This window comes from Nomascus leucogenys, chromosome 17, assembly GCF_006542625.1.
Source record: "Nomascus leucogenys isolate Asia chromosome 17, Asia_NLE_v1, whole genome shotgun sequence".
In the NCBI taxonomy this organism is placed as follows: domain Eukaryota; kingdom Metazoa; phylum Chordata; class Mammalia; order Primates; family Hylobatidae; genus Nomascus; species Nomascus leucogenys.
Genome location: NC_044397.1, coordinates 31,008,484 through 31,031,906, shown reverse-complemented (window position 1 = coordinate 31,031,906; position 23,423 = coordinate 31,008,484). Strand labels below are relative to the sequence as shown.

General features: G+C 55.7%; 1 protein-coding gene across 3 annotated transcripts in view; it reads left to right on the top strand.

Annotated features, from left to right (window-relative positions):
- Positions 1–23,423, top strand: part of TNRC18 (trinucleotide repeat containing 18) — a 117,417-nt gene that overhangs the window by 41,551 nt on the left and 52,443 nt on the right. For all 3 annotated transcript variants that reach the window (XM_030796874.1, XM_030796875.1, XM_030796876.1), the window contains exons 6-15: positions 3,728–3,830; positions 4,177–4,382; positions 4,759–4,905; positions 5,528–5,718; positions 7,267–7,696; positions 10,430–11,419; positions 19,343–19,518; positions 20,100–20,236; positions 20,411–20,539; positions 22,831–23,002. In XM_030796874.1, coding sequence (XP_030652734.1) covers positions 3,728–3,830; positions 4,177–4,382; positions 4,759–4,905; positions 5,528–5,718; positions 7,267–7,696; positions 10,430–11,419; positions 19,343–19,518; positions 20,100–20,236; positions 20,411–20,539; positions 22,831–23,002 — 2,681 coding nt within the window. The remainder of the gene's footprint in view (positions 1–3,727; positions 3,831–4,176; positions 4,383–4,758; positions 4,906–5,527; positions 5,719–7,266; positions 7,697–10,429; positions 11,420–19,342; positions 19,519–20,099; positions 20,237–20,410; positions 20,540–22,830; positions 23,003–23,423) is intronic.

The following is a 23,423-nucleotide window of genomic DNA, read 5'->3' as shown; positions in this document are numbered from 1 at the left end:
ACGCCCAGCTAATTTTTGTATTTTTAGTGGAGACGGGGTTTCACCATGTTAGCCACGCTGGTCTTGAACTCCTGACCTTGGGTGGTCTGCCCACCTTGGCCTCCCAAAGTACTGGGATTACAGGCGTGAGCCACTGCACCTGACCTGAGTTTACTTTTCTTTCTTTCAGTCTTTCCTTCTTTCCTTCCTTCTTTTCTTTCTCTCTTTTTCTTTTTTTTGGAAACAGGGTCTCTGTCACCCAGATTGGAGTTCAGTGGTGCAGTCATGGCTCACTGCAGCCTCGAGGACACAGACAGTGAACGATCAATAAGCAGAATAGCTGTGTATAATCAAGAGAATGGGATGGAGCAGAGGTGGTCAGGGAGGGCTTCCTGGAGGAAGTGGCACTTGAAGCTGAGCTCTGATGGTGGAGGTCCAGGTGGCGGGAATGGTGTGTGTGTGGCCCAGAGGTGGGGACGGCGGCAAGTGTGACATGTGCAGAGAGGGTGGGGCACCCTCGAGAGGCCGGCCAGGTCCCCACTTGGCCCTGTGGGGTGACAGATGGGACCAGGATTAGAGCGGATGGAGGGCCACAGAGTGAGGAGGGTAGAGCAGGGGCCCAGCCACGCGCAGGGGTAGGGGACAGAGGGCTCACTATCTCTTTTCAGAGGCCAACCACATTTGCAGGGAGCAACCTGGGGCCGTGGCCCTTGAGGCCCTGAGGGTGGCAGGTGCTCTGAGATGGGGCTGGCCAGCAGACTGGCTTCTGTGGCAGGTGGCACCCAGGATGGGAAGCCCCTGAGACCATTTGCAGTGACAGCCGGGACAGTCCGGGGGACAGAGGGCTTGGGGTCGAGCCCAGGCTGCACTCTAAGTGCCTGCCTCTTCTGGGGGCACCGGGAGAGCCCTGTGCTCAAAGCTTGTCCCAAACTCCAGGAGGACCCAGGGTGCGTGAGGGTGGCCCCCTCAGGTGGCTGAGCCTCTGGGATTCTGTAAGCTGGGATGGCTGTTTCCCCTGGGAGAAGGAAGCTTGAGCTTCCTCATGAACAGAGACCTCATGGAGCTGTCTGTTCATCCGGGCAGGGCCCCTTGCAGTCCTGACTGAGGGGTGCCTGGTGGGCTCAGATTCTGCTTTGATACAGGAGCTACATTGATGTTGGAGGTCCAGGTAGCCCTGGAGGCCCATGTCCAGCCGCCCTTGTCGACATGCCGCTCCCCGTGCCGGGCTGCCCGGCTGTCCCTCCATACCCTCGGTCCTGCAGGCGTCTGGGCCGGCATGGCTGTGCCCCTCTCTGGGTTCTTCTCTTCTGCTTCCGGGACTGGCGGGTTCTCATCTTCCTGCAGGGAAAGGGAGATGCTCTGTGGCCTAGGCTGGAGTATGGTGGTGTAATCACAGCTCACTGCAGTCTCCACCTCCTGGGCTCAAGCCATCCTCTTGCCTCAGCCTCCTAGGTAGCTGCGACCACAGGGGCATGACACTATGCCTGGCTAATTTTTTGTTTTTGTAGAGATGGGGACTCACCGTGTTGCCCAGGTTGGTCTCAAACTCCTGGGCTCCAGTGATCCTCCCATCTCGGCCTCCCAGAGTGCTGGGATTACAGGCGTGAGCCATTCTGCCGGGTCTGGGGCGCTGCTCATTAGGAGCTCCTGGTATTTGGGGGTGTGGGAAGGGAGAGATGAGAGGAGAAGCTTGATTCCGAGGTTCCTCACCCATTAGGGTCATGGCTGTGGGGCCGCTGTAGACCCCAGCTAGGGCAGCTGGGTGGGGACCTTGTCTCCAGCAGAAGGATAGTGTCTCTGTGCTGGGGGCTGAGCCCCTGACATTGCTGCTGGCGGTGCTGGACTGGGCCCTTGGGGGTGGCTGATGGCTGGGGTCTGCCCACAGTAGCGCTGTGTAGGAAGATCTAGCTCCCAGCGCACCCCTCTTCCTGGAAGCCCTGGGAAGGCTGGCCCGGAGGGGAGTATCAGCCATGCCTCAGCCTGTGCGAATGGCACCCGGGAGCTGACGGGCAGGTTTTCGAGCTGCACACCTGGTGGCCTCTGCCGTGGTGGTGCTCAGCTTCCTCCCATTCCTGTGCCCTCACCTGTCCGGTGTGTCCCATCTCTGACTCATGGTGTTAAACACTCAAAGAGGGGCCAGGGCAGGGTGGCAGGGATGAGGAGGGACTGAGATGGACAGACGGGGCTCCTGCCACTCCACCACTCCCTGTCCCCTCTCCTCTGTGACCATCCATATGCCAGGCCTGGGACTCAGGGGCTGGTTATGGGGAGGGACAGGGATGGGTGAGCCCGGTAGCATCTCCCACTCTGGGGGCCAAGGCTACCCCTTCCACCCAAGTGGATAATGTTCTTTGGGTTTACTTTTCTATCTTGATTTTTTTTTCTTCAGAGTCTGGGTCTCACTCTGTCACCCAGGCTGGAGTGCAGTGGTGCAATCAGGATAGGGAATCACTGCAGCCTCGACCTCCCCGGCACAAGCGATCCTCCCACCTCAGCCTCCTGAATAGCTGGGACTACCGGTGCCTACCACCATGCCTGCCTAATTTTTGTATTTTTTTTTTTTTTTTTTGAGACGGAGTTTCATTCTGTCTGTTTTCCAGGCTGGAGTGCGGTGGTGGAATCTCGGCCCACTGCAACCTCTGCCTCCTAGGTTCAAATGATTCTCCTGCCTCAGCCTCCTGAGTAGCTGGGATCACAGGCGCGCACCACCATGCCGGGCTAATTTTTGTGTTTTTTTTTTTTAGTAGAGACGGGGTTTCGCCATGTTGGCCAGGCTGGTCTCGAACTCCTGACCGCAGGTGATCTGCACCACCTTGGCCTCCCAAAGTGCTGGGATTACAGGTGTGAGCCACCTCGCCTGGCTAGCCATGTGTATTTAAACTGTCTTGGGACACACAGGCCTGTGTGGTTGGGACCACAGTCTGGCTTCATGTGACCCAGGTCTGGCTAGTTTTTGGGTTGTGTTTCTTTTTCTCCATTTGGACTCTGCCCTGTCCTCACCAAACCCCCAGCTCAGAATCTGCCTTCCCATCATTAAAATAGCATTAGTGGCTGGGCGCGGTGACTCACGCCTGTAATCCCAGCACTCTGGGAGGCCGAGGCGGGTGGATCATGAGGTCAGGAGATCGAGACCATCCTGACTAACACGGTGAAACCCCGTCTCTACTAAAAATACAAAAAACTAGCTGGGTGTGGTGGTGGGCGCCTGTAGTTCCAGCTACTCAGGAGGCTGAGGCAGGAGAATGACGTGAACCTGGGAGGCGGAGCTTGCAGTGAGCCGAGATCGTGCCACTGCACTCCAGCCTGGGCGACAGAGCGAGACTCCCTTTCAAAAACAAAATAATAATAATAATAATAATAATAATAATAATAATAAAGTAGCATTAGCAAGTGCACCCGGCCTCACGTTTCATTGTTATGTGACAGGTTTTGTGACATTTTCTTATAATAGCCATGGCTGTTGGTCTAATTATCGCCACAGTTGTCTGTCTAGGGGACACAGACAGGCCTTTTGGATGGGGGATGACAGACGGGATGGATGATTCCTGGCCCTAAGGAACCCCGATTAGGATTTGGGGGAGCTTGTTGTATCATAAGGAAAGGTGTTGGGGTGAAGGCACTGCACAGATGGCTGTGCAGGACGGTCGGGGCTCTGAGGGGCCTAGGGAGGGGTGAGGGCAGTGGGGCCAGTGGGTCTGGGGTAGGCTCGGTGCTGGCTGGGGGCTCACTTCCGCCTGGCCCCCTGCAGGGCACGGCCGAGCAGATGAGGACTGTGTGGATGACCGGACCAGACACCGGGAGGAACGGCTACTCGGGGCGCGGCTGGACCGGGATCAGGAGAAGCTGCTCAGGTGAGGGCGTCGGGGGAGCCTGAGGGTCTAGGGGGTGTCTGGGAGCCCTTAGGGGTGAGGGGCAGCTGGATGACCCCAGGTGGGCTTGGCCCCTTGACCACAGATGCTATGGTACTGAGAGTGGGAGCCGCCCTGGTCCTCAGCATCGGGCCAGCCCTGCCCAGGCCAGGTGGCCACACGGCCCCTTCCAGTGAGTGTGGAAGGCCCTGGGAGGCCCTTCAGTTCCGAGCAGTGGTTGTCCTGACTCATGGCCTGGTGGCGAACAGTTCCTTGGGGCAACCCCCCTTCTCCCTCTCATCCCCTGGGCTGTCCAAGCTGTCGCTGACACCTATGATCCTCCTTTCAGAGAGAGCAAGGAGCTGGCTGACCTGGCCCGCCTGCACCCTACCAGCTGTGCTCCTAACGGCCTGAACCCCAACCTCATGGTGACGGGGGGCCCGGCGCTGGCGGGCTCAGGTCGCTGGTCTGCCGACCCTGCAGCCCATCTGGCCACGCACCCCTGGTTGCCCCGCTCGGGCAGCACATCCATGTGGCTCGCCGGACACCCCTACGGTGAGTGTGGGGTACAGGGACTCTCCCCTTCTGTGAGGGAGGGGTGGGAGGGGGCGGGTGCAGGACAAGAGCTCAGGGCTGGCTCCTGCCTGCCGTTTCCTGGGGGGCCTGGGCCTGGCTCCCGCATTCGTTGGAAGAAGGAATGATAATGGCTTCTGCCTCGTGGGGCCCCTCTGCCATGCCTTTTTGGGGCAGATGCCCAATGCGGGTGGCTGTGGGAGGCTCTTTGCAGCCAGCCAGCACCCCTGTCCGTTGGCTTCCCACTGGAGGCCCCAGGAGGTTCAGGACTTGGGAGGTGGTGCTGGGCTGGGGCTGCCCGAGGACAAACCGCTTGGGGGCCCCCAGCACTGACTCAGGCCTGGGCTTCTCCTCCTAGGCTTGGGCCCCCCATCTCTGCACCAGGGCATGGCCCCTGCGTTCCCACCCGGCCTGGGGGGCTCCCTGCCATCAGCCTACCAGTTCGTCAGGGACCCCCAGTCGGGCCAGCTGGTGGTCATTCCCAGTGATCACCTGCCTCACTTTGGTAAGTGGACCCTCCATGTGGCCACCATGGGCCAGGCTGGCCATGCCCAGCGAGATGGTCTCTGATGCCAAGGGCTGCCCGCTGAGGGGTGGCGGCCGGCAGATCTGGGGGTTGGGGAGGCGGACCGGGGTTCAGAGAGAACATCTATTGCCAGTGTTGTAAAGCCTTGGGGTCCTTGTTGCAATGAGCTCCTGCCCAAAAACTCCATAAAGAGAAGGGAGACAGGCAGTCCTGGGTGGGGGCTGGGATTCCCCCTACCTGGCGCCACCGCCCCCCCCAGTAATCCACCTCGCAGACCGCTGGGAGGGGTGGGAGAAGGCGTTCCCTAGGTCCTCACAGTGGTCCTCATACATGTCTGCATGCTGACCTGCTCTGGTTGCGAGGCTGTGGGGACATCCCACCCCGGGTGTGGACAGGGCTGTGTTCCCTGGGCCTGGGGTGCACGCGTGGCCCATGGAGGACAAGACAAGCTTCCTGGCCCCTGGGGAGCAGCCGGTGGCCCCACAGAGCCCAGCTCCCCACTGTGTGGGTGGCCCCTCTCTGGCCTCAGCTTCCCTTCGTAAATGCGCATGGTGGTGCAGCATCAGGCCGCAGGTGCAGCGCCCTGTCTCTGTCCCTGCAGCGGAGCTGATGGAGCGGGCCACTGTACCACCCCTCTGGCCCGCCCTGTACCCGCCGGGCCGCAGCCCCCTGCACCACGCCCAGCAGCTGCAGCTCTTCTCACAGCAGCACTTCCTGCGGCAGCAGGAGTTCCTGTACCTGCAGCAGCAGGCAGCCCAGGCCTTGGAACTGCAGAGGAGCGCCCAGCTGGTGGTGAGTCGGGGAGGATGAAGTGCAGCTCATCTGGGGGCCCCATGGGTGACGAGGCAGACGAGTCAGCCAACAGAAACTCCAGACAGTTACAGGGAGGGAGAAAACAGCAGAGGGGCAGGTGGTCAGGGAGGGCTTTTGGAGGAGGCAGCACTGGAACAGAGACCTAGAGCCATCTGTAGAAGAGTTCTCCAGGCAGAGGGAGCTGTGAGCAGAGGTAGATGGAGACTGGCAGGGCAGGGTGCAGGAACGAGGAGGAGGAAACCAAGGCGGAGAGGTGGCCTTGGGGACTGGGGAAGGGTGATTGGACGTTGAAGGAGTCCAGTGGGCTCCCGCTGTTGCCTGAGCCCAGCCTGGCCTCTTCTCTCCAGGTGGCCTCTCGGAGAGGCACAAGGAAGCCTGGCCAGCTGCCTCTTGATGGCATGGTCCCATAAGATAGGGGACAGGAAGGGTCTGCTCTGGAGGAGTCGGCCCAGGTGGTACATAAAGCAAGAAGCTCTCAGAGCCCGAGCCCTGGGTCTGAATCTTAGCCCTGCCAGGCCTGGCTGTGTGCTCATGGGCAAGTGCCTTTACTTCTCTGGGTTTCAAATTTCCTCTCTCAGAAACAGGTGCTAGCATTGCCTAGTCCTTGGGTTGCTAAATGTGACTGTTTAGTAATCGGGAGAGTGGCCTGTCCTTGGAGCGCTTTATTCTGGTGTTTTTTTGTTTGTTTGTTTTTGTTGTTTTTTTGAGGTGGAGTCTTGCTCTGTCGCCCAGGGTGGAGTGCAATGGCACTATCTCGGGTCACTGCAACCTCCGCCTCCTGGGTTCAAGATTCTCCTGCCTCAGCCTCCCGAGTAGCTGGAATTACAGGCACATGCCGTCATGCATGGCTAACTTTTTTTTCTATTTTTAGTAGAGACGGGGTTTTGCCATGTTGGCCAGGCTGGTATTAAATTCCTTACCTCAGGTGGTCCACCCGCCTTGGCCTCCTAAAGTGCTGGGATTACAGGCGGGAGCACTGCGCCCGGCCCCCAGTGTGTTTTGTGTATTGCCTGACCGGCCCAGGTAGGCATTGGTGGTCGCGGAGCCGACTCCCTCCCATTTCCTCATAAAAGACATGCCTGGCTTCCTCTTGCCCCCTTTGGGGCATTTTGAGACCCTAAAATGATGATGCAGTGAAGCAGGAAGGTTCAGCAGGTACTGAGCACACCCAATGCCATCAAGGTGTGGGGCCTCGTGCCCCCCATTTGGCCCCCCTTGCCCTGACTGTGAGGGTCCCTGCAGGGCCGGGATCCTGGTGGAGGTCCCCCATCAGCCCTGGTTCGAAAGGGCCCACCAGAGCTCCTCACCCCCAGCCCTGCCTTTTGGGGTTCTGCGTGGAACGCTGTGCTTATGACACACGGGCTGGGATGGAATGTCTGTCTCTGGCCTGGGAAGGGGTGGGCAGCCGGGACCCCAGGCCCTCCATGAGGTTCTCCTCTGGGGGACCCTGGGGGGATAGGGCAGTTGCGGGGGTAGGGGAGGGGGGAACTCATGCCGTGCTGACCCTGCCTGCCGGCCCCTCCCCAGCAGGAGCGGTTGAAGGCGCAGGAGCACCGGGCGGAGATGGAAGAGAAGGGGAGCAAGCGGGGCCTGGAGGCTGCAGGCAAGGCTGGCCTGGCCACCGCCGGCCCCGGGCTGCTGCCGCGGAAGCCCCCCGGCCTGACCGCCGGCCCTGCGGGCACCTACGGCAAGGCCGTGAGCCCGCCACCGTCACCCCGTGCATCCCCTGTGGCTGCCCTGAAGGCCAAGGTCATCCAGAAGCTGGAGGACGTGTCCAAGCCACCCGCCTACGCCTACCCTGCCACCCCCAGCTCCCACCCCACCAGCCCGCCTCCCGCCTCCCCTCCGCCCACCCCGGGTATCACCCGCAAGGAGGAGGCTCCCGAGAATGTGGTCGAGAAGAAAGACTTGGAGTTGGAGAAGGAAGCCCCCAGCCCCTTCCAGGCCCTGTTCTCAGGTAGGATGCAGCTGAGACCCTCAGGGTCTCACTCTGGCCCTGGCACGGTAAAACTGCTCACCCATCTCTTCATTGACCCGTTCGATCGTTCATTCATTCCAACTCCACGGAGCACCTCCTGCATACCAGGCCCGCCGCCAGACACTGAGACGAACACAGGAGCTCACAGTCACATCCAGCCTCTCCCCTGCCCCTCCTCAGCAGCAGTGTCAGGGAAATGGGTGTAATATTAGAAACTGCTTCAGGACGAGTTGTTCTGAGCTTTCAACTGAGCCAGACCTGTCACACGCTCAGCATGCAGTCGGCACTAAGTTCTGCCTTGGTGATGGTCCAGGGATGCCCGTTCTGGGCAGCTGTCCTCCTGTTCCGTGGGTCACACGCACACACCCGCTCTTGCCGTCTTCTGCATCAGAGAGGACCTGTAGCAGGTGGCTTTGGGGGCTGGGACTGTGTTCTTCCTTCCTGGGGGGTATCAGGTGTGTGCGTGTGTGCTTGGGAGGACTTTGGTTCAAATTCAGATTCTGGCACCAAGGCTGGGTGAGCTTGGGCCAGTGGTGGCGATTATTGAGCTTGGCCCGGCGCCTGTCTCTCCTTTGTCAGTTTCCTTTTGTGTGCCTCAAGGTGCTGGGCTGGGAGTGGTGCAGAGAATCAGGGGCACACAGCCCTGCTCTCAGGGAGATTATACCTGGGGACAGAATTGGGTTGCTATTCCTTTTCTTTTCTTTGAGATGGGATCCTCACTCTGTCGCCCAAGCTTGTACTGCAGTGGTACAATCACAGCTCACTGCAGCCTTGAACAGCTGGACTCGAGCAATCCTCCTGCTTCAGCCTCTCAAGCAGCTGGGACCATAGGCACGCACACTGGACTTGGCTATTTATTTTTTATTTATTTATTTATTTATTTATTTATTTATTTATTTTTGAGACGGAGTTTCGCTCTTGTTGCCCAGGCTGGAGTGTGGTCGCGCAGTCTCGGCTCACTGCAACCTCCGCTTCCCAGGTTCAAACGATTCTCCTGCCTCAGCCTCCTGAGTAGCTGGGATTACAGGCATGTGCCACCATGCCCGGCTAATTTTGTATTTTTAGTAGAGATGGGGTTTCTCCATGTTGGTCAGGCTGGTCTCGAACTCCCGACCTCCAACGCCCGCCTTGGCCTCCCAAAGTGCTGGGATTACAGGCGTGAGCCACCATGCCCGGCCAGTTTATTTTTTATATTCGTACGGATGTGTCTTGCTTTGTTGCCAAGGCTGGTCTTGATCTCCTGGGCTCTAGCAATCCTCCCACCCTGGCCTCCTGAAGTGTTGGGATTGTAGGCTTGAGACCACTGCAGCTAGCCCTGCTGTTACATTTTGTTTTGTTTTGAGATAAGAGTCTCACACTGTCACCCAGGCTGGAGTGCAGTGGTGCCATCATAGCTCACTGCAGCCTTGATCTCCCAGGTTCAAGCGATCTTTCCACCTTTGCCTGTGAAGTGGCTGGGATTACAGGGGGGCGCCAACATGACCAGCGAATTTTTTTTTTTCTTTTTTTTTTTTAGTAGAGATAGAGTCTTTCAGGTCAGGCACACTGGCTCATGCCTGTAATCCCAGCACTTTGGGAGGCTGAGGCGGGTGGATCACCTGAGGTTAGGAGTTTGAGACCAGGCTGACCAACATGGTGAATCCCCGTCTCTACTAAAAATATAAAAAATTAGCCGGGCACAGCCGGGCACAGTGGCTCACGCCTATAATCCCAGCACTTTGGGAGGCTGAGGCGGGCGGATCACGAGGTCAGGAGATTGAGACCATCCTGGCTAACATGGTGAAACCCCATCTCTACTAAAAATACAACAACAACAACAAAAAATTAGCCAGTCGTGGTGGGGGCGCCTGTCATCCCAGCTGCTCGGGAGGCTGAGGTAGGAGAAGGGTGTGAACCCAGGAGGTGGAGCTTGCAGTGAGCCAAGATCGCGCCACTGCATTCCAGCCTGGGTGACAGAGCGAGACTCTGTCTCAAAAAAAAAAAAAAAAAAAAAAAGCCAGGCATGGTGGGTCATGCTCATGCTTGTAGTCCCAGCTGCCCGCGAGCCTGGAGGCAGGAGAATCGTTGGAATCCGAGAGGCGCAGGTTGCAGTGAGCCGAGATGGCACCATTGCATTCCAGCCTGGGCAACAAGAGTGAAATTCCGTCTCAAAAAAAAAAAAAAAAAAGAGAGAGAGATGGGGTCTCACTCTGTTGCCCAGGCTGGTCTTGAACTTCTGAATTCAAGCGATCATCCCTCTTTGGCCTCCTAAAGTGCTGGGATTACAGGTGTGGGGCCCACCACGCCTGGCTCTGCTGTTAGATTTTGAACAACTGCTTTAATGGGGTGGAGCAGCAGATTCCTGGGGAGTGGAGGCCAGACCACGCAAGGTGGGTAAAGGCAGCTGTAGGCCTTTGCAGACCTCATGAAGTGTTTGCTTCTGGTCTAGCCTTGTGCTGGGTGCTGAGTGGGAAACGGACAAGAGAGACAACTGTGGTTCTTTGCCTTCAAGACCACAAGACCCGGGGGACAGGAAGGTGGCTGGTTTTTCACTGTGGGGCCACTGCATGGCCCTGGGGTCTCTCAGATCCCACCTAGAACAGCTCCCAGCCCTGTAGCTGGGTGAGCAGAGGGCGGCTGTGTCCTGGGTCTCTGGGGTGGTGGGCGGGTGTCAATGGGGACATGGGATATCAGATCCTAGGGCCCCCATGCTGACCCCTGTGTCCTTGGCAGATATCCCGCCCAGGTACCCGTTCCAAGCCCTGCCACCACACTACGGGAGGCCCTACCCTTTCCTGCTGCAGCCCACGGCGGCCGCCGACGCGGACGGCCTGGCCCCCGATGTGCCTCTCCCGGCTGATGGGCCCGAGCGCCTGGCACTCTCACCGGAAGATAAGCCCATCCGCTTGTCCCCCTCCAAGATCACAGAGCCGCTGCGGGAGGGCCCGGAGGAAGAACCTCTGGCTGAGCGGGAGGTGAAGGCGGAGGTGGAGGACATGGACGAGGGCCCCACAGAGCTGCCGCCTCTGGAGTCGCCGCTGCCACTGCCCGCCGCGGAAGCCATGGCCACCCCCAGCCCTGCAGGGGGTTGTGGAGGTGGCCTGTTGGAGGCCCAGGCGCTGAGTGCCACCGGGCAGAGCTGCACGGAGCCCTCCGAGTGTCCAGACTTTGTGGAGGGGCCTGAACCACGGGTGGATTCCCCGGGCCGGACAGAACCCTGTACTGCTGCCCTGGACCTGGGGGTGCAGCTGACACCCGAGACGCTGGTGGAGGCCAAGGAGGAGCCGGTGGAGGTGCCTGTGGCGGTGCCCGTGGTGGAGGCAGTGCCCGAGGAAGGCCTGGCGCAGGTGGCACCGAGCGAGTCCCAGCCCACCCTAGAAATGTCAGACTGTGACGTGCCCGCCGGGGAGGGACGGTGCCCGAGCCTGGAGCCCCAAGAGGCTGTGCCTGTACCCGGCAGCACCTGCTTCCTGGAAGAGGCAAGGTCTGACCAGTTCCTGCCCAGTCTGGAGGACCCACTGGCTGGCATGAACGCCCTGGCGGCGGCTGCAGAGCTGCCCCAGGCCAGGCCTCTGCCCTCCCCGGGTGCTGCTGGAGCCCAGGCCTTGGAGAAGCTGGAAGCAGCCGAGAGCCTTGTCTTGGAGCAGAGCTTCCTGCATGGCATCACCCTGCTGAGTGAGATCGCAGAGCTGGAGCTGGAGAGGAGGAGCCAAGAGATGGGAGGTGAGAGTGTGCGACCTCTGAGTTCTGCAGATTTCGTGAATTTTAGTTCTGTGGTGATGGGGTCTTGCTGTGTTGCCCAGGCTGGAGTGCAGTGGCACAGTCTTAGCTCACTGCAGCCTCCAACTCCTGGGCTCAAGTGATCTTCCCTCCCCAGCCTCCCCAGTAGCTTGGGCTGCAGGTGTCCACCACCATGTCCAGCTAACTTTTTGAAAAGTTCTTTTTTTTTTTAGAGATGAGGTCTTGCTCTGTTGCCCAGTCTGGTCTCGAACTCCTGGACTCAAGAGATTTTGCCCACCTCGATCTCCCAAAGTGCTGGGATTATAGGTGTGAGCCGCTCACTGTGCCTGGCCTCTTAAACTTTTTTTTAATAAGATTTTTAAATTATGAAAAACCCGGAATGTGGTTTATTCATATTAATTTTTTTTTTAAATTGTGGTAAGATACATGTAACAAAATGTTCCATCTTGAGCATTTTTAAGCGTCCTGTTGAGTGGCATGCTAAGTGTGTTTGCACTGTGCAGCCAGTCTGGGTTTTCTGGTGGTGAAATTTCTCATTCTATCAGTGGTGTGTTTTAGCAGGATTTCTTGGGTTGCAAGGAACAGAAACTCATTTAAATTGGTTTAGGCAGGAGAGAATTAATTGGCTCTTGGAACTGAAGTCCAGCAGTAATTAGGTAATTTCAGGTATGGCTGGATCTAGGTGTTCAAGCCAAGAAACCAAGTTTCTCTTTTCCTACACAGGTCCTTCCCTAGTCTCTGTGTCTGTGTCCCTGTCTCCTTTCCTCCTTCCCTCTTGCTGTTCGACTTTTCTCTCTGTTGGCCTCATTCAAGGGCGACTTACCACCCTCACTGGGGTGGGGGGTGGTCGGTCAGTTCCTCGCAGGTCCCTGGGTCTGCTCAGCAGCCTCACAAAAGAGGCCACCTCTTTCTTGCTAGCTTTAGCAAAAACACTGAGATTCACTCTCAAAGGCTGACTGCGGTTCATGCTTTGTTTTTTTTTTTTTTTTTTTTTTTGAGACATAGTCTCCCTCTATCACCCAGGCTGGAGTGCAGTGGTGTCGAGAGCAGCCTCTGCCCTTCCAGGTTCAAGCGATTCTCCTACTTCAGCCTCCCAGGTAGCTGGGATTACAGGCATGTGCCACCATGCCCGGCTAATTATTTTTTTATTTTTTATTTTTTTGAGACAACGTCTTGCTGTCGCCCAGGCTGGAGTACAGTGGCACGATCTCGGCTCACTGCAGGCTCCGCCCCCCGGGATTCACGCCATTCTCCTGCTTCAGCCTCCTGCGTAGCTGGGACTACAGGCGCCCGCCACCTCGCCTGGCTAATTTTTTGTATTTTTAGTAGAGATGGGGTTTCACTGTGTTAGCCAGGATGGTCTTGATCTCTTGACCTCATGATCCACCCGCCTCGGCCTCCCAAAGTGCTGGGATTACAGGCGTGAGCCACCGTGCTCGGGCAATTTTTGTATTTTTAGTGGAGATGGGGTTTTGTCATGTTGGCCAGGCTGGTCTCAAACTCCCGACCTCAAGTGACCCGCCTGCCTTGGCCTCCCAAAGTGCTGGGATTACAGGTGTGAGCCACCGTGCCCAGCCTGCTTTTTGTGGGCATCAAACTGAGGTCTGGGACATGGGCTGGGCTGATCATACCTATCCTTTGATCTGGGATGTGTTGCCTCTGGGGTGTAGGGAGGGGAGGGTAGTTCTCAAAGAGAATGGGATGTCTTCAGCAGAAAGGGCACTGCATACTGGGTTGGACACAGAATGACTGATGTTCAGCATGGAAAACTGGGCCTAGAACTGGTTTGGAGGAAGGGCCGGGGCAACCCCCGTTGAAGAGATGATATCCCTGTCAGTGTTTTAGTATATTTCCTCTAGAATACACATACACATATTTACTTCTCAAATCAAGATCTTGTAAACAGTGTTCTGTAACCTGCCCTGCCCTTTTCGCTTAAATTTTTTTTTTTTTTTTTTGAGATAGAGTCTTGCTGTCTCCCAGGCTGGAGTGCAGTGGTGCCATTTCGGCTCACTGCAACTTCCGCCTTCCAAGTTCAAGCGATTTTTCCTGCCTTAGCCTCTTGAGTACCTGGGATTACAGGCATGCACCACCAAGCCTGTAATCCCAGGTACTCAAGAGTATTTTTAGTGGAGGTGGGGTTTCACCATGTTGGCCAGGCTGGTCTCGAACTCCTGACCTCAAGTGATCCACCTGCCTTGGCCACCCAAAGTGCTGGGATTACAGGTGTGAGCCACCATGCCTGAACATTTTAGTTAAAATGTTCTTTATTAAACATTTTTCAAAGCTGTGGGTTTTTTTAATTAATTTTTTTTTTTTTTTTTTTTTTAACAAAAAGTAGAGATGGGGTTTCGCCATGTTGGCCAGGCTGGTCGCGAACTCTTGAACTCAAGTGATTTTCCCACCTTGGACTCCCAAATTGCTGGGATTACAAGTGTGAGCACCCGGCTTAAAGCTGTGGTTTTAAAAAAATCATTGTTTTTGGGGCTGCCTAATTTTCTGCTGGTGGTGTGGCCCTGGCCCTTGATGACCCAGTCTTAGATGGTCAGGCATTTTTGTCTGCTTTAAAACAAAGTTGTTTTTTTTTTAAATTTTTTTTCTGTTGCAAATAACATGATGGTTATTCTTGAAGAAAAAAAAACTTTGTCCATATCTCTGATTTGCCTTGGATTGTATGCCCAGAGGTAGAACTGTTGGGTCCAAACAAGGCCACATTTTTCAAGGTTTTCTGACTGTCACAGTCAGATGGCCCTCAAGGAAGCCTGGAGAAGCCACGCTCCTATTGGCCTGTGTGAGCAACGCCCCCTCCCCACTGGGCAGCACTTGTCCTAAAGTTCATTGCTGCTTTTCTCTCACTAAAATAGTTCAATAGAAACTTTTTTTTTTTTTTTTCTGGGTAGAAGAAAATCAAAATTCCCTTGGTTGGCCAGGCGCGGTGGCACACGCTTGTAATCCCAGCATTTTGGGAGGCTGAGGCAGGCAGATCATCTGAGGTCAGGAGTTCGAGACCAGCCTGGCCAACATGGTGAAACCCCATCTCTACTAAAATTACAAAAATTAGCTGGGCGTGGTGGCGGGCGCCTGTAATCCCAGCTACTCGGGAGGCTGAGGCAGGAAAATTACTTGAACCTGGGAGGTGGAGGTTGCAGTGAGCCGAGATGGTACCACTGCACTCCAGCCTGGGCAACAAGAGTGGAACTCCATCTCAAAAAAAAAAAAAAAAAAAAATTCCCTTGGTCTTCCCACCTGATACTGGTTATTTTTTTTATTTTTATTTTTTAATCATTTTTGGGACAGAATCTCCCTCTGTTGCCCAGGCTGGAGTGCAGTGGTGTGCTCTCCGCTCACTGCAACCTCTGCCTCCTGGGTTCAGGTGATTCTCCTGCCTCAGCTTCCCAAGTAGCTGGGATTACAGGCGCATGCCACCACGTCCAACTAATTTTTGTATTTTTAGTAGAGACGGTGTGTCTCCATGTTGGTCAGGCTGGTCTCGAACTTCCAACCTCAGGTGATCCACCCGCCTTGACCTCCCAAAGTGCTGGGATTACAGGCATGAGCCACCATGCCTGGCCGTGGCCATGCTGGTCTTGAACTCCTGGCCTCAAGTGATCTGCCCGCCTCGGCCTCCCAAAGTGCTGGAATTACAAATGTAAGTCACTGCACCCAGCCCAGAATTCTCCACCCTATTAGGACACCAGCCTTACGGAATTAAGGCCCACTGTCATGACTTGAACTTGACCACCTCTGCAAAAGCCCTGTCTCCCACAGAGGTTACCTTCTGAGGTTACTAGCGGTTAGGACTCTCACGTTAAATTAGTGGGGACACGACTGAACCCATCACCACTGGCCTAGAGGTCACTTGGGCGTCCCTTGCCTGATCAGTTAAGAGCTTAGGGATAATAGGTTTGTGGGAGGTGACAGAGTTGTACCTTGGTCCCCTCCCGGAGAACAGAACAGCCCTCCATCCTTACCTGACGTTGTAGACTCTTATGTCTTGCAGGACCTCGAGGCGGGGGTATGGGGTGGGTGAGACGGTTTCAATCTAACATCAACCTTTGGGAGCTGATCAGGTTTGCGGCTTTGTGGCCTCAGTTTCCCTAAAGATAGAAGAGCGGCCAGACGCGGTGGCTCACGCCTGTAATCCCAGCACTTTGGGAGGCCAAGGCGGGCGGATCACTTGAGGTCAGGAGTTCGAGACCAGCCTGGCCAACATGGCGAAACCCCATCTCTACTAAAAATACAAAAATTAGCTGGGTGTGGTGACACATGCCTGTAATCCCAGCTACTCAGGAGGCTGAGGCAGGAGAATCGCTCGAACCCAGGAGGTGGAGGTTGCGGTGAGCTGAGATTTTCCTGCACTCCAGCCTGGGTGATACAGTGAGATTCCATCTCACCAAAAAGAAAAAAAAAAACAAAAAAACAAAACAAAATAACACATAAGAAGAGCAAAACAAGCATTCTCACCTAGGGGTGATTTTGTTCCCCCAGGGGACATTGGCAACCGCATTTTTTGTTGTCACAGCTTGGGGGGAGCACTACTGCCATCTAGTGGGTAAAGGCAGGGACTCAGCAAGACACCCTACAGTGAAGGCAGAGGACAGCCCCCAGCAGAGATGCGAATCAATAGTGAAATGTGAATAGTGCCAAGGAAGAGAAGCTCCCCCTCAGCAGCATCATTAGTCATGTCTGTCTCTGGAACTTTGCACATTGCCAATAGAGAATATGGTTTTCGGCTCACCGCAGTCTCCGCCTCCCGGGTTCAAGCAACTCGTGCCTCAGCCTCCTGAGTAGCTGGCATTATAGGCATGCGCCACCAGGCCTGGCTAATTTTTTGTATTTTTAGTAGAGATAGGGTTTCTCCATGTTGGTCAGGCTGGTCTCGAACTCCTGACCTCAGGTGATCCGCCCGTCTCGGCCTCCCAAAGTGCTGGGATTACAGACGTGAGCCACCACGCCCAGCCAAAAATTGGTATTTTAGATCACAAAGAAAATGTCAGCTGGGCGTGGTGGCTCACGTCTGTAATCCCAGTACTTTGGGAGGCCAAGGCAGAAGGATTACTTGTGCCCAGGAGTTTAAGACCCGCCAGGGCAATGTGGCGAGACCCCGTCTGCATTAAAAAAATGAAATGTCAATTAAAAAATTATAATAGAACTCATTTAAATTTGGTAGAGACCAAAGCAAGATCTCTGTGGTTGGAGCACCCTCTCTGGAGGGTAGGGGGAGTATTTATCAGAGAGAGAACTGCACACACCTGGTCATATTCATCACACTGGTGAGGCTTTTCCTATCACACATGTGCCAGCTATGTGCCCGTGTGCTCCTGTTACAAAAAGATAGGAGGCTGGACACGGTGGCTCACGCCTGTAATCTCAGCACTTTGGGAGGCTGAGGTGGGAGGATCATTTGAGCCCGGGAGTTCGAGACCAGCCTGGGAAACGTAGCAAGACCCCATCTCTACAAAAAATACAAAAACTAGCTGGGTGTGATGGCATGTGGCTGTGGTCTCAGCTACTGAGGAGGCTGAGGCAGGGTGATTGCTTGAGCCTGGCAGCTTCAGGCTGTGGTGACGTGTGATGGTGAACTCCAGCCTGGGGGACCGAGTGAGACCCTATCTTAAAAAAAAAAAAAAAAAGATAGGAAACAACCTGAATGCCATCAATGGGAGGTGACCTAGATGAATCAAAACTCATTGATTCAAGAGTGTTCTAGGCTGCTCTTCCGCCCCGCCCCACCGCGTGATTCTGCGAAAGCTCCTTTTCACGTTTGGCCATTTAAAATCGCTGACATTCTAGTGTTTTTGACCTTTAGAGATGGCAATTTTTATAAGGTTCAAGCTGATAATAAGGAGGTAGATGTTTGCTTTATGCTAATATGAGAAAAGACATTAAGCAGAAAAAAAGCACAATGTGATACAGTATGTATTGATTGAGATTTTTTTTTTTTTTCTGAGACGGTCTCCCTCTGTCACCCATGCTGGAATGCAGTGGGGCTCTCATGGCTCCCCGCAACCTCCACCTCCTGGGTTCAAGCGATTCTGGTGCCTCAGCCTCCCAAGTAGCTGGGATTACGGGTGGTCACCACCATGCCCAGCTAATTTTTGTATTTTTAGTAGAGAGGGGGTTTTACCATGTTGGCCAGGCTGGTTTCAAACTCCTGGCCTCAAGCCATCCACCTGCCTCGGCCTCCCAAAGTGCTGGGATTACAGGCATGAGCCACCATGCCCAGCCTGAGATCGTGTGTGTGGTGTGTGTGGTGTGTGTGTGTGGTGTGTGTGTGTTTTCTTTGAGACAGGCTCGCTCTGTTGCCCAGGCTGGAATGCAGTGATGTGATCATGGCTCACTACAGTCTCAACTTCCTGGGTTCAAGTGATCTTCTTGCCTTAGCCTCCCGAGTAGCCGGGACTACAGGCACCCAGTTTACATTTAAATTTTATTTAATTTTTATTTTGAGCTGGAGTCTCGCTCTGTTGCCCGGGTTAGAGTGGCTCAATCTCAGCTCACTGCAACTTCTGCCTCCTGAGTTTAAGCAGTTCTTATGCCTCAACCCCTGAATAGCTGGGACTACAGGTGCTTGTCACCATGCCCAGCTAATTTTTGAATTTTTAGTAGAGACAGGGTTTCACCATGTTGGCCAGACTGGTCTCAAAACTGTTCACCTCAAATTATCCGCCTGCCTTGGCAACCCAAAGTGTTGGGATTACAGGCGTGAGCCACCGCGCCCGGCTTATTTTTATATTTTAAAGGATGCCCGTGGATGTTGTGTGCATTTGAATATGCATAATCATTTCTGGAACTGTCTACTGGAAACTGCACCCACAGTGGCCTCCCGAGGGAGGGACCTGTGTGTTGGAGGAGGAAGGAAGAGGGCTGTCTTTTTTTTTTTTTTTTACACCTTTCTGCTTGGTTTGTGTTTTTCATCCTGGGCTTTTTTCTGATTATAAGAGCCATGCATATTCACTATGGAAAAATGTACGTACAAATAAGTGGAAGGAGAGCCGTACTGCTGGGAAGAACCCTTCGGCCTTTGGAGGCCCTCCCTCTGGAGGCTTTGCTGTGCCTAGCCTGTACTCTGTGAATAGAGCACAGAACCCTGTGCCAGGGGTGCTGCCTTCTCTCCTGTTCGATTGATTGAGATGGAGTCTCCGTCTGTTGCCCAGGCTGGAGTGCAGTGGCGCCATCTTGGCTCACTGCAAGCTCTGCCTCGCGGGTTCTCGCCATTCTCCTGCTTTAGCCTCCCGAGTAGCTGGGGCTACAGGCGCCCACCACCACGCCCGGCTAATTTTTTGTATTTTTTAGTAGAGGTGGGATTTCATCATGTTAGCCAGGATGGTCTCCATCTCCTGACCTCATGATCCGCCCGCCTCGGCATCCCAAAGTGCTGGGATTACCGGCGTGAGCCACCGCACCTGGCCTATTTATTTTTTTTTTTGAGATGGAGTCTTGCTCTGACGCTCAGGCTGGCATGCGGTGGTGCAAACAGCTCACTGCAACCTCCGCCTCCTGGGTTCAAGCGGTTCTCCTGCCTTAGTCTCCCGAGTAGGTGGGATTCCAGGCATGTGCCACTACACCCGGCTAGTTTTTGTTATTTTTAGGTAGAGGTGGGGTTTCATCATTTCACCATGTTGGCCAGGCTGGTCTTGAACTCCCGACCTCAGGTGATCTGCCTGCCTCAGCCACCCAAAGTGCTGGGATTACAGGTGTGAGCCACCGTGCCTGGCCTTCTCCCTGTTCTTGTTTAGAGATGCTCAGGACTTCCGGCATGTCGCAAAGGCCTCTGTCCACTCGGCACCTCGGGGGATGGGTGCATGTGGCCTGGGGCCTGCACTTGCTCTGGGCTTCGGCATCCCCGTTTGGGGTTGGGGAGGGGATGGCGGCAGCGCCCTGTTACCTGCCTCCTGTCTGCAGGTGCGGAGCGGGCCCTGGTGGCGCGGCCCTCCCTGGAGAGTCTGCTGGCAGCTGGCAGCCACATGCTGAGGGAGGTGCTGGATGGGCCCGTGGTAGACCCGCTCAAGAACCTGCGGCTTCCGCGGGAGCTGAAGCCCAACAAGAAGTACAGCTGGATGCGCAAGAAGGAGGAGCGGGTGAGCGGCTGGCTGCTTCCTCCTTGGGGTCCGCGGGTGGAGGCTGGGTGGGAGGCCCCTCTGTGGAGATGCTCTACTGCCTGGGGCGTGGCTGGCTTTGGCGCCAGAGAGGCCTGAGCTACTTGTGCTGATGTGCTGTGTGGTCCCAGGCAAGTGGTTGCCCTTCTCGGGGACTCAGTTTACCTGTCTGCTAGCATGTCAGGCACATCACACAGGTCGCGGTGTGATCCACTGGAAAGAGAGTAGCCCAGGGTCACATGTAGCTCTGGGGCTGCAGCATCCCCTTGTTGAGCCTCTGTTTATAAATGACACAGTGGCCCTCACTGATGGAGCAGGTGTCACACGCAAGCACTGTGCTTCAGGCATGCCATTTAATTGAGCACTGCCACAGCGCCGCAGAGCCAGTACAGGGTCCCTTGCCTATGATGAGGCCATGGCCACAGTCAGGAGGTGGCAGCGGTGGGACCTGAGCCCCAGCTCCCAGTGCAGTCTCCCCTTCCTCAGGGGCACCTGGGTGGGCGGTGGGCGTCGTTGGGCAGTGGCATCCTCACCCCCTCCTCCTCCCCCGGTTCTTCCCCCAGATGTACGCCATGAAGTCCTCCCTGGAGGACATGGACGCCCTGGAGCTGGACTTCCGGATGCGGCTGGCCGAGGTCCAGCGCCAGTACAAGGAGAAGCAGCGCGAGCTGGTGAAGCTGCAGCGCCGCCGGGACTCCGAGTGAGTGTGCCCCCCGCCCGCCCCGTGGGGCCCCTGCCCCGGCCCACCAGGCCCCCAGGCGCGTAGCAGCCATCGAGGTGTGCGTGGACCCGGCGCTGTGTGTGCATTGTGTGCCCGTTCTCTGCGCCCCGCCCGCCCCCCAGCGTCACAGCCAAGCGTGTGATTCTTTTTAAGGGACAGGCGCGAGGAACCCCATAGAAGCTTGGCACGCAGAGGCCCTGGCAGGCCGCGGAAACGGACCCACGCCCCGAGCGCCCTGTCGCCCCCCCGCAAGAGAGGGAAGAGCGGCCACAGTAGCGGAAAGTAAGGCTGGCCCCTCGGTGGGTCGGGGACTGGCACACAGCTTGAGGGGAGGAGCCCGGGCCCCACGCAGGGCCTGCCTCGGGGTGCCGGGGGACCTCGCGTCCCTCGGGCTCTGACCTACCTGCAGCAGTGGCCCTCGGAGAGCACGGCCTGTGCTGCCCGGGCCAGGAGGGAGCGAGGCCGGTGCTGAGCCGGGAGGATGGCTCTTGGGACAGATTTTTCCCGTGTCCTAACCCAGCGCTTCACCTGTCTTCCTGCCACGCCCGCCTCCTCACGCCTAGGGCCTAATTCCTCCTCTTTTCCATGCGCCTCCTCCCTGCGGAAGGACCCGCTGGGCTGCCAGCCTTGCTTGCTGGGACGGGCTATGACCCAGCTGTCGCTCGGTCTCCGCCGTGCCGGACCTGCTGGCTTGCCCCCGAGACCAGGGCTGGCCCCTTCTGGCACTTGGGGACAAGCTCCTCGGGCGGCGGTCGCAGCCTTGTGGGTTGCCTGTGTGGGTCTTTCGGAGCGCCAGCTGGAATGAGAGCTTTTCCCGCAGGACGAGGCGTGCACAGAAAAGATGCTTTGTCCTTCCCTCGGTGTCTGTAGCACGAGCGGAAAGGGGCCCGTCAAGGAAGAGGGGCGGAGTGTTCGGAGCCTGGGATAGGAGGGTAGGGTAGACGCTAGGCGGCTCAAGACCTGCCCTGAGGAAGCAGAAGGAGCCCGGGAGGGCTTTCGGAGAGCACAGGAGAGGCAGTGGGAAGGCCACAGGTCTTCTCAGGATAAAGCAGCCCCAAGGCCCCCACGTCTTGCATTTAACATCCTCGGATGTTTCTGACCGAAGAGAGGATGGAGAGAGGTGGTCCCTCACTGCCGCAGCAGAGGCAGGGAGAATTTGCTGGAGAAGACGGCAGGAGGCTGCGGCCACCAGCAGCGTGGTGGTCAGGGGTGTGGCCTGCACTGGTTAAATTTCCTGTTCTTGAGTCCCAGCACCACCCCTTAGTGTGACTGACCTCAGGCCAGGTGTTAGCTTTTCCGAGCCTGTTTTCTCATCTATAAAAAAATAAGTACACAGGTTGGCCACGGTGGCTCACGCCTGTAAGCCCAGCACTTTAGGAGGCCCGAGGCAGGAGGATCACTTGAGGTCAGGAGTTTGAGACCAGCCTGGGCAACATGGAGAAACCCCCTCTTTACTAAAAATACAAAAATTAGCCGGGCGTGGTGGTGTGTGCCTGTAATCCCAGCTATTCGGGAGGCTGAGGTGGGAGAATTGCTTGAACCTGGGAGGCAGAGGTTGCAGTGAGCTGAAATCGAGCCATTGCACTGCATCCTGGCAACAGAGTGAGACTCCATCTAAAAATAAATAAATAAATAAATAAATAAAATATAGCAGCACCAAATGTTTGTGGCCAAAATATAAGGCCACTAACACAGTGCAAGACACACAGTGAGTGAGTGCCAAGTACAGATCGGCTGTTTCGATCACCTGTGAAGTTTCAGCTTCAAGCAAGTGGGGTTTCTAAGCCATGTCTGTGTCCCCACTGCCACTGCGCACGGGATTCCAGAGACCAGCAAGTGGCTCCTTCGTTTTTTTTTTTTTTCCTTGCTGGAAAAGACAGCTTGGAATTCTTCTTCGTGTAAACTTGTGTTCTTTTTTTTTTTTTTTTGAGATGGAGTCTCGCTCTGTCGCCCAGGCTGGAGTGCAGTGGCGCAATCTCGGCTCACTGCAATCTCCGCCTCCCGGGTGCACGCCATTCTCCTGCCTCGGCCTCTCCGAGTAGCTGGGACTACAGGCACCCACCACCACGCCCGGCTAATATTTTGTATTTTTAGTAGAGACGGGGTTTCACCGTGGTCTCGATCTCCTAACCTCGTGATCCGCCCACCTCAGCCTCCCAAAGTGCTGGGATTACAAGCGTGAGCCACCGCGCCCGGCCGTAAACTTGTGTTCTAAACTCCCCCTGCCATCCTGGTGGATTTCCTTGGCGTTTCTGATCTTTGTTCTTGGCACGATTTGGTAAATAGGTATCTGACCGCACAGAGATGTGTGTGTGTGTGAGTGTACGCGTAAAAGTGCACAAGAAAATGCTTTTTTCCTTCTTTCACCTTAAACTCTCATTCTGCCTCATTCACAAATATCCCAGAATTCCAGCACTGTTGTTTTACAAGATCCGTCTCCCCACGCCCATCACTCTGCCATCACTGTCTGTGCTCAGGGTCCAGAGCCCAACCCTTCAGGGCCACGAGGGTGGACCCCAGCCTGCGAGTCTTGTCTGGCCAGGGTGCTGACCGGTAGTGTGTCTGCGTTTCAGGCTGAGCAGCAAGTCTCTGCTGACATCAGATGACTATGAGCTGGGAGCAGGGATAAGAAAGAGACACAAGGGGTCTGAGGAGGAACACGATGCCCTCATCGGCATGGGGAAAGCCAGGGGGAGGAACCAGACTTGGGATGAACATGAGGCCTCGTCCGACTTCATCAGTCAGGTGAGTAACCCAGTCTTCCAAGTGTGTGAGATCTTTCAGGGAGGTGTCTGGAGGGTGTGTTAAGAGTTCATGCTCCCGTTGCAGGCCCCTCGTTTCTGTACAGAAACCTTAGAAGTGGTTGTCTTTAGTGCTGGAATGACTCTTCTCCCATCTTCCTTATTGTACAGAGGCGGAGATTAAGGCCCAGAGGAGGTCAGAGACTTACTGAAGTAATACAGCCTCAGAGACAGGAGGCCCAAATGCTGTCTCCCTCTGTGTGCTGCATGACCCTTTGCTAAAGCCAAGGAGAGACACAAGTTCTTAACCAAAAAATACAATTGCTCTGTTGTTTTAATGGTGTAGTTGTTTAATGAGCAGCTTTGCCATTCTGTAGGTCTAAGAAACAAGGGCTTGGTGCCATGGTAATTTCCTTTCTGAACTC